The sequence below is a fragment of the Ascaphus truei genome, chromosome 3 (assembly GCF_040206685.1).
Source record: "Ascaphus truei isolate aAscTru1 chromosome 3, aAscTru1.hap1, whole genome shotgun sequence".
Lineage (NCBI taxonomy): Eukaryota > Metazoa > Chordata > Amphibia > Anura > Ascaphidae > Ascaphus > Ascaphus truei.
The window spans coordinates 31,595,195-31,605,877 of NC_134485.1; the positions used below are offsets into that span (position 1 = coordinate 31,595,195).

Sequence of the window (10,683 nt, forward strand, 5' to 3'; positions counted from 1 at the left end):
TTCTGTAACTCCCATTAGTTTGTGTCACAACTCTTCTTATCTAGCACATTTTTTTGGAGTGACTTATTACAAGCCTTACATTACAGGAACAATGCAGTGGGGAAAACACTGTTTTAAAGTGGAAGTTATTTTGAAAATGAATAAAGATGTGCAACCTCTACATTTCCCTAGAACAGAGGTGCGCAAACTAGGAGGCAACATTTTCCCACGGGGGGCGCGGCGGTTGCAGAGGCCCCAGGGCTCATCCCCAAGGCATTTAAAGTAAATGCCGGGGGATCGCGTGAGGCCTCTGCAACTCCCCTTACCTTGTCTTCAGTGACGTGGCGTCAAATGACAGTCACGTACCCCGCAGCGTCATTTGATGCCGAAGACAAGGTATGGAGGGGACGCGATCAGGGGGGTGCAGACTGAAACGTTTGCGCACCCATGCTCTAGAGAATGGTATAATTAAACAACATTAAACAAAACCCCAGTCAGAGAATCTCAATAGTTTCTACAGATGTAACCCTCAACATTGTCCTCTGTGGTATTATAAAAAAAAAATTGCAATATTAGTTTCTAATATTACAACTAATACCAATAGAAACTCTGATCTACCTTAGGTTGCACTTTGGTAAGGGCTACATCCCAGAGCCTCCCAAAATACTCTTCAAGCAGCTTTCTCCTTCAGTCTGCATTTTCTTACAACTGGGAACATCTGAGATACAGTATTTTGAAATCGATTATATGTATATATAAATACAGTGCAAGGATGAAGAGCGGCAGGTTTAAGTATGGTGGTCCCCCAAATGACTTAACATTGACATTAACATATTTGTGCTCCGAATAGTGTAAAACCTGCAGTTGGTTGTCCAATTTTCAATAGCACTTTTTAAGGGGAGGAGAAACGGAGGACAAACCCATTTGCGTTTTGTGAAACAAATCTGATAAATATTGTGTAAAACCTTCAGATTTTTTGTTTTACGTTATTTCTTCAGCTATATAAAATACTTGTGCCTAAGTTTATATTTGTCAATTTTGGATGTATTTGTGGCACATCCCGTGAGAAAACCTTGACCGTCACGGGATTTGACGTAAAAATACCTAAAAATGTATTTTCTGGTTGATTCCCAACGATGGTCGCATCTCGAGATGGTTGTCTACTTTCCGCTCCCTCTCTTCTGGCCACTCGTATGTTTCCCACATAAAAAAGTTATGGCAATGTTTCTATGATTGAGATGTCATGTTTTTCTTGAAAAGCTTTCAGCATATTATGGAAGAATGTACTGCAGACTATGCATGCATTTTTTAACTATAGCTGAATTAAGAAAAATAATATGTAATTGCATGGAGACTGAATACATTTCCTATACTACCTGCCGGGCTTCAACAGTTTAACCAGATCTGTTTTTTGTTTTCTTGTCTGTTTTTTAAATTAACGGACATCTGAGTGAAGTTTTAGACCTGAATGGGTCTGCAACCCTTATTATTGCTAGATATCCCTTAAATTGGATTACCCTAACTAAATTGAAATCAGAGCTAATCTTAAATAACTTAGACAGAAGAGGAAACTTTGGAGCAATGCTATTTATTTCAATGTCATTTTCCATATCCTTGTCTGAATGGAAATATTTTAGCATTGTGAGGCTTGGTGTCTAAACAGAACGGTTTACCTTTGTTCATAGAATAATGCCGGATTTGCCCATATTTGATGATGAGGATCTCAAATCTTATGGCGATGAAGATGAGGAGCCAGCCTTGTAAGTCAAACCTTTTAAATAAACCCCGCCCCAGTAGCTAGTAAATCCTGTAGCTGTTGAAATGTTGCCTTTTCTATGTAATTTTTTGAAGAAGATGGCACACCAGTCTTGCAAAATAAAACGTAATTGTATTTAATATATCAACGTCATTTTGGTGTATTAATACACCTTCATCAGGATATAATGATGGTGTTTTAATACAGCAAAATGTTTATATGTTAAATAAAATTAAGTTTTATTTTTGCAAGACTGTTGTGCCGTCCTTTTTGAAGAATGGCCGGATCTGTGGAGAAGCAGTTTACCCTTTCTGCTTGTTTTTTTTTTTTTAAATTATGTTTTGTTTCTCTTTTTGGAAATCAACATGCTACAGAGCTTGTTAACCCCCGGGAGGGCTTCATGACGTAACAATTACTGACATAAGTCACGCTGTGGTGATGCAAACGTGACCGTTACGTCATAGGATGGGGGAGGGGGTGCTTTAGCAGCAACTCATCAAATATTGAAAGGGTACAGAGGGATGCCTCCTTTTTGAAAATAAAAAGGGGGACATCAGTCTTTAGCTGTAAGAGCAGGTAATCTCTTTGTGAAATCCTACAATGTTCTAGTGTTTGTTTCTCCTGTGGCTTAGAAATCTCTGATGGTAAATGTGATGTGTGGATTGAACATTGGGGTGACTTCTCAGATCCTGGTTAGTTTGGGGTGTGACTGGACATCAAATGGGGAGTGTATCCTCTTTCTAATTGTGGGTGGGATTTGACCCCACAAAATCTCACAATTTTACTAGGATCAAGTGTGTTCTCCCATGGATATTTAAGGACTGCTGCTGGGACGGTCCTACTCTGTTTTATACATTTTGATATAGGTGAACACCATTGATATAAAAGGCTACTTTTAGAAAATCTATGCATTATGCAAAAGGTTATATTTTATACGGTTCTTGTGTGCCTTGCTGAATGCAGGAAAGCATATTTTGATTTTTACGGTTAAATATTTATCACGGTTTCTAGTGCTTTTATACTGCTGGAACATGTCTTGACAAATAATATGCTTAGTTTTTCTGGAAACAGTAAGGGTGAACATGGTGATTTGTAGCTCGTGTGTGACATTGAATGAAGGATTTATGCAAGGTCATAATTCACTTGACTTGATTAAGAAAAACTAAATGCATTATAGCATTTGGACTGCGATTTCTGAGGTATGGAAGAAAATAACATTACGTGAAGGACACAATTATAATCGACCGGTTCTGCTGCAGAAAAGCTTGTACAATTTGCCCAGGTTTATGTTATGAATATTATCATTCTTTTGCTTGAACATTGCTAGCACCAAAAACTCGCACATTCTCCTGCACTCTGAGGTGCAAAGTGACATTCCACATACACACTCAATTATCTCTTATTAGCAGAGGCCATTACTTGCAACACCATGAAGACTCTCTGTGTTCCCTAATCTCTATCAGTAGCCAGACTCTGCCGTGGTCATGTTATCTTGGTATTTTAGTGTGAGTAGCAGGAGTACAGTAGATGATGGCAAATGGATATTTGACCTTTGTACCAATGCTCTGGGGGTTCTTTTTCTTTAAGGTGAAAGGCAAGTTTCCCAAGTTTATTCCTTTTGTTACATTCCTGGAGGAAGGTCTCAGATTTCTGATCAAAACACTAACTTCTCCATTGAAAACATTGACTCATAGCTGAATATTGGTGCTGTGCTAACATGGGTTTTTTCTTTGTGGTGTTAACCAGCAACTAAGCAAAGGGCGTTTATTTATACTTTAATTCCGATAAATAAATCAGCGTTGGTTAAAGAAATGTGGTAGAAAAGCCAATCATTCCCTCCAGCACCATTCCCAATCATTTTCTAACCACTATTTGGAGTTTCTTATTGATCCATGAAAAAGGCTCTAGATCTCTCTTCCCCCGAGTTCCCCCCACAACATCTCTGCTATTAACACATATTTTGCAATGATCTGTTATAATTTTTTTTTTAAAAAGTCCTGAGTGTGTAATACGTTTATATACTTTTCAGGTCTCCACCTGCTTCTCTTATGTCTGTGCTAGAGATCCAGGAAGACTTAATAGACAATATTCTTGAAGGGATCCCTGTAGGGGAATTTGTCATAATCCAGCCTCATAAGGAAGAGTTCTGCTTTGTCCTCGGTTATCTTCTCACTTGGAAACTAGTCCTCACTTTCTTCAAGGCCGCACCATCGCAAGTACGTTTTACAATTCTTTTCTAGGCAATCCATACATTCACTGTCATAATGGTTTGCAATATGTATAACATGTCCTGACAGCTATTTTAATTGCATAGGAGTTACTTAATACAGTACATATTATTTTCCCAAAATAATGCCTTAAGTTTTTCATAAAACAGTGATTTTATTTGTTAGAAACAGACAAAATAAAATAATTGCCTTTACACATTTTGTTTAATCGTTTCTAAAAAAAAAAAAAAAAAAAAAAAAAAATTAAATAATTGTTTAATTGTTTCTAAAATAAATTGAAAAATGAATGCATTCTTATTTGGACACAGATCATTTAAAATTTTAAAGAAGATCAGTCATAGGCTGTAGTATAATTTTGAGTTTCAAATTGTCACAGACTTTTAGAAAGATGTTTCCTTTGTCCTCAGTTATAAGTGTCTCTGAAACATCCTATACCAGGCTGCTGCTTTATATGAATAAGAACAATGGTTATAACCAATCTGCTCGCAGGAAAAAGCTTTGACAGATTAACCTGCAATGTTTAATCAAACATTTCACTTTTCATTTCATGAGCTTTGAAACAACCCCTCGCTAATAACATTCTTTAAAATGAATAACAAATGTATTTGTCTCTCTCAGCTGCGAGCGCTGTACTCTCAGTACCTCCGGAAAACCAAGAGTTTAAATAAACTGCTCTATAACCTGTTCAAGCTCATGCCTCATACCCCTGTCCTCCCTGGACAAGCAAGTGATCCATCCAACAGAGATCCGAAGACGCTCTTTACAGAAGATCTACATTTGACTGTACAAGGTTAGTGGAATTTGTAATGCAATGTGAAAAAAGTGCTTGTCTACTTGTCCACTGCCAGAGTCTGACTAAGATGTTGCAGACAGTTACAAGAAACCAAAGACAGTCAGAGTTCTTAAATAAGCACAAAGTTGTTCAGAACATTTAGTATTTGGATTCACCCCTCCTGGGGAATGTCTATGCTGACTTTACAAACTGGGGTTAGTTTTCAGACACACAAGTTCTTCTTTTTTTTTTTCCCCCCCCAATATGTTGGCTTTTCATAGTAATTTAAAAAAAAATAGTATTCTCTTCCTTTCTCTGTAAGAGACTAAAAAAACAAACTATCTTGGTTGTTTTTCGAGTTTAGCCTGAAAAATAGTTTGACTATCCCAAACAGTGCAATTTCTGATTACACCACTGGCATTATCATTCCCTTTGTTTTTCTGTTTTCCAATTAAGTTGTATTTTCGGCACCAGCTAAAATGATTAAATAATAATGATACTTTGCTTTATAAACAATCCTGATGCAAGGAGTGCGGGAGGGGACAATTGTATGTATCTAAAGGTTGTTAGCAGACAATGAGAAACTAAGGGATTATCATAGAAATAAGTTGTTTGAGAAAACAATAAACTGTATGTACGTGCAATCTTAAGGTGACTGATCCATATTTGCCTGGTTGTAAAAAAAAAAAAAATCATTAATTGTTTATACCCATATTTAAAAAACATATTCAATGTAATTGACTCTTGAAAAGATTCAACTACCTCTAGAGTAAAACAATATTTCTATCCTGTTAAAAATGTTTCATTTAATGGGTATTATAAAATTCATTATTTTATTGAGTAATCTTTTAACTTCCACTCATATCTTTTTTTTTTTGGATAGAGCTGCGATCATAATTAATTCAAACAGTATTGTGAATTAACAGTTTGCCTATAGTTAGAAGGTTCCGGGCACAGATTTATAACATGAGACATTATCAAAAGGTTTGTAAAAAACGCCCAAAACATTTATTTTCCAAGGAAACATTAATATTTAACAATATACAGTAGTAGCTCGGTTGTAAAAAGGCATATGTCCATCAAGTTTAACCTTTTTTTATTGAATTCTAATTGGGCAAGATACTTATCCTATATTTATAGTGAGTGATCTATTTTATATTTATTATACGGACACTTGTCTTGTTTTCCTCTTAGAAGGTTCAAGCAGCTACATTTAAACCATTAAAATTATTACTACAACTAGTTCTCTTTGTGGGACCGCCCCTTTGAATAAATGACAACTACGACATTATTTTGTAGTATAACGATTTCCGCCGTCAATTTTAATTCTGTTTTTTTATTCCCCTCCCTCCCCCCCCCCCACACTCCTCATTTAAAATGTGCCAGGGACTGCAGCACTGCAATATGAGATCCCACATCTGGCATGCTGTGTATATCACATCACATTAAAGGATCTCCCAGCCATGGTCCGGCTTTGGTGGAATGGCTGTGAGAAGAGGATTTTCAACGTTGTTGACAAATTTACCAGCAAGTATGTCAGTGGGGTGCTGTCCTCCCAAGAAATAGCTTCTGTGCAGTCTAGCACCCAGGTTTTTGACGGCATGACAGTAAGTTTATTTCTTTTTGACCTTTTTAGAAGACTACATGATATAGATGAATATGATATAGATATCTATAGATAGTAACACAGTGCTGCATTTAAATGTTGTTCATAGGTGAAAGCGCGTTCTACTACTCGAGAGGTGATTGCTACTTATTCTGTTGATGACATATGTATAGAGCTCATCATACAACTTCCACAAAATTACCCTCTGGGCTCAATTACCGTAGAGAGCGGCAGGCGAGTTGGCGTGGCTGTTCAGCAGTGGCGCAATTGGATGTTACAGTTAAACACTTACCTCACTCACCAGGTGGGTTTTGTCAGACCATTGTCATCCCAGAACAGCACGGTTTGTCACATTTGTATTGACTTTTGCACAGGAGCATTGATCTTGAAGTGAAATCGGTTTAGATTTCAAAATCTACAATTTTTCAAGAAACAAAAATATGACAGATAGACAAAGGTTGGGTTCAGAAAGTGTTAAAAAGGCTGCGGGATTGTAATGTTTGGCAGCCTATGGCTGTGAGGTTTCAAAAGCTCTGTACCCAATTTCAGAACTCTCATGTTGGTTCATTAAACGGTATCACAATGTACAAATCTACATGTCTTCAGGATGAATACGACTACTTCTAATTTAAACTACAGCAGCCTACATCTAATTGGCTATATTTTGAGTAGAAACGTGCAATAGAATAGTCTCTTTATCCTTTCGGGGTAATTACAGTTGCATGGGTTTTGGGATGGTTTAGACAGTCCATAACACTAAAGCTGTCTTGCTATATATTTAGTGATGGTTTCCCTTTTTATAGTAATATAAAATGGTCTCAACACATTTGTGACTTTGGTGGGAGATTCCATGGGATACGGGCCCGATCGGCATTAACACAGTTTAATGAATAAACCCCCCATGTTACAAAATTGATTACAACGTTTAGACATATGTACAATGTCCTTATTTCTCTTTCTTCGATTAACCCAGCACCACAGTACTCAGGATTCTGGTCTCATCACATAAAAAGAAACGTTTATTTTGAAGAGAAATACTCGCATACAAAAATAGTACAAAATGGCGGTGACGTTCCAATTAAGTACTATCCCAATGTAACTGAATCTTCTATCAGAAAATACCAATTTCAATATTCGATTATCATATGTGATATATGTATGTAAAGAAAGAACCATTGCAAATCAGACCGTATCATACTGTATACTTGGCATATTGTCTTTATACCGAATTTGTACATATTACAATATAAGATCACAACTAGATTTCTTACAAGATACAGTATATGTTTCTGATGTAACACAGGTCTTTATGATATGCACACAGAGTAAAAAGTAATACTGTTAAAGCAGCAGATTTAAACATGTGCAGCTTCTCTGGATATTGGAGAATTGACTTGCCCGTTATTCTGAATTTGTTAGAATGGAAGTATAATGGAAGGCTTAGCCTTGTGGAAGAACAACGTGGACAAAAGATTTGAAGGTGTAGAAGATTGCATGATCTGTTTCTCCGTCATTCATGGTTCGAATTACTCTCTACCAAAGAAAGCCTGCAGGACTTGCAAAAAGAAGTTCCATTCGGAGTGCCTGGTAAGTGCAGAAGGGGGGACCTTCCACATTCTTTTATACTGTTAGGAATTTGTTGATCTATTGCAGGGGTGCTCAACTCCAGTCATCAAGCCCCGCCAACAGGTCAGGTTTTCAGGATATCCCTGCTTCAGCACAGGTGGCTCAATCAGTCTCTGCTTCAGCGCTGGTGGCTTTGACTGAGCCTCTGATTGAGCCACTTGTGCTGAAGCTGGGATATCCTGAAAACCTGACAAGTTCCGGGGGCTTGAGGATTGGAGTTGAGCACCCATGCTCTACTGAACCAAATGTACATTGTGTTAGAGGGAGGGCATAATGCAGGGGTGAGCAGTTGGCGCACCGCTGGAATAATAGATGAGCAAAGCTTTCAAGAAAGATGGTGTTTTACAAAAAATAATAATATTTTCTTGCCTTATGGAAATATGTAGAATAACATAGAAATAGAGGTTAATTGAATGTTACACAGTCTCTGAAAAGTAATTCTCAATAGATTAATGAAAGCAACCTCCCACAAGACGCTCAGGCAAGGTGCACAAGCGATCTGTTTGTGAGAACAGTCCGGATCCTGTTTTAGGCTTGGTCCCCACTGGCTGCTGCAGCGCTCGCTATGGCGGGCGCTGCGGGGACAAGAGCCTCTGCGAGGGGGGCCGCCGCGCTGCGCGGCGAGGTTTTCTTCCAGACCCGAAAATTGAGGTGGACACGGGCGACAGAGCGCTAGGCCACGCCCCCCGGCGATTCAGCCAATGAGGGCAAACCTGCCGGGTGACGTCATGGCCGCGTCCCCCTCCCCCGTCTTTCCCCCTGCAGCTCACTTCAGACCGGGGAATTTGGCTGCACGCGCCGCCTGCCTTGCATGCGCGCGTGCAGCACACGCACTCGGGCCGTAGCCTTAGAGTTTAGAAACCCTTTTCCTTGAATTCTCTATGTACAGAGATAGAGGTTTCTGTAATTTAGAGGCAGACCCATAAACGCAAAAACATAGTTATGCCGATCACAGTGATTTTTATATAACTGCAAGTTATTATTTTTTTTTGTTTATATGTTGAGAAATGTATTCCATGTGCTGTTTCATATTTTCTTGTTTTTATTCTCAGTACAAATGGTTTACCTCCAGCAACAAGTCCACGTGCCCTCTATGTAGGGAGACCTTTTTCTAAAATGTGACAAGCATGGCAGATTTGAGCAAGAACTCGAGGCAGCAAGACCATCGTCATCTTCAGGATGGATAGTTTGAGGACGCCGAAGTCTGCTTGACTTGATATAATTTTGTACAATCTTGCAATGTTGCACTGTAAAATCTCTACTTCATTGTGGACCTCTTCTTTACCCAGTTTCACATGTTGAACTACAATTGTAGCTAAACAGGGATATCTGCCGCTGTAGTGCTCTGAGGTTCAAAGTTGCCTGTACAAGGTGCAAACCTTTTAGTTATTTTTTTTGGCCCTAATGGGTATAACACAGATTTAGTTATGACACCTGTACAGCAATATTGCCAATTGAATGCTCCATTGCAGACCCAAGCCCCCTGAATGTGCCTTTATTACAAGACCTAAAAGTAAGACCTCATGCAACTTGATTGTTGTGGTCCGTTTGTTTTGACGCAAACTTCCCTTGCTTAACACACTATAACTCAGCAAAAGAGAGAAGCTATTTAATTGAAAGCGTTAAATAGTGGAGATTATCTATAGCAATGGTTTGGCAGCATTTAAAATGTATATTGTGGATCTTGAATAATGTGTATTAAAAGTAGTAACAAATTAGCAAATTGCAGTTGGATGCAAATTCAGACGAATTGGTGAAACGCATTGATCAATGATCAACAGTTTCCCTTTCAGTTCCTGTGAAGTTTTTATTTTGAGCGTGTTAAACAAAAGGTTCTGGGGGATTTTAAACTGCCTCTTACATTGTAAAATGCATATCACACACACACATTTTAATTCTCCTCAAATAATAGTAGTAGACTGCAGTAGGTGCTTGCTTTGAATAATTCAATGCACACCCACAAAAAAGTCAGGTTTACAATTGTTGATTATTTGAAGGTTAATCGCATGTAAAGACATGGATTATGGAATATTTACATTAAGATATTAGTAGGTTACATCTAAACAAATATATATGGTTTTGTTTATTTTTGGTTGCTTAATACTATTGCGAGGGCAATTCACACTTTATTAAAATATTCCTCATGATTTGTAAAACATGAGCTAAAAAGAAGACTCCATCTGATAACAAGAGTGTATTGCATGGGGAGTTTAAGAATCATGATGCAAAACACTAAAAGGGAAAGCAAAATAGTCTTTTTGGAGAGCAGCGGTTTCTAAGCTTACACTGTGTCACAGACTGGAAAATCTGGAAGCCACACACTTACTAGTTAGTTTACCTTGGCTGAAGAGGAGCAAGTAGCAATTGTGTCCGTTTGGCAAATGAGAGCTGCTGTACGGTTTAGTGCAGGGGTGGGCAACTCCAGTCCTCAAGGGCCACCAACAGGTCAGGTATTAAGGATATCTCTGCTTCAGCACAGGTGGCTGTCGTTTTGATTGAGCCACCTGTGCTGAAGCAGGGATAGCTTTAATACCTGGCCTTCTGGTGGCCCTTGAGGACTGGAGTTGCCCACCCCTGCACTAAACCGTACAGTAGCTCTCATTTGCCAAACAGACACAATCGCTACTTGTCCACTTTAGCCAAGGTAAACTAAATTCTAATTGGTAAAAGGGTACGTTTTGGCCGTAATTTCTCAGCATAGTAATTAAAGCCAAGT

The 10,683-nt window shown here is 38.4% G+C and overlaps 1 protein-coding gene across 1 annotated transcript in view; it reads left to right on the forward strand.

Moving 5' to 3' along the window:
- The window catches only part of LTN1 (listerin E3 ubiquitin protein ligase 1), a 62,081-nt gene extending 51,705 nt beyond the window's left edge, over window positions 1-10,376 (forward strand). The window contains exons 24-30 of the mRNA XM_075593929.1: window positions 1,665-1,739; window positions 3,765-3,951; window positions 4,582-4,753; window positions 6,122-6,342; window positions 6,451-6,645; window positions 7,761-7,928; window positions 9,020-10,376. Coding sequence (XP_075450044.1) covers window positions 1,665-1,739; window positions 3,765-3,951; window positions 4,582-4,753; window positions 6,122-6,342; window positions 6,451-6,645; window positions 7,761-7,928; window positions 9,020-9,082 — 1,081 coding nt within the window. The 3' untranslated portion in view covers window positions 9,083-10,376. The remainder of the gene's footprint in view (window positions 1-1,664; window positions 1,740-3,764; window positions 3,952-4,581; window positions 4,754-6,121; window positions 6,343-6,450; window positions 6,646-7,760; window positions 7,929-9,019) is intronic.
- Window positions 10,377-10,683: the final 307 nt, after the last annotated feature.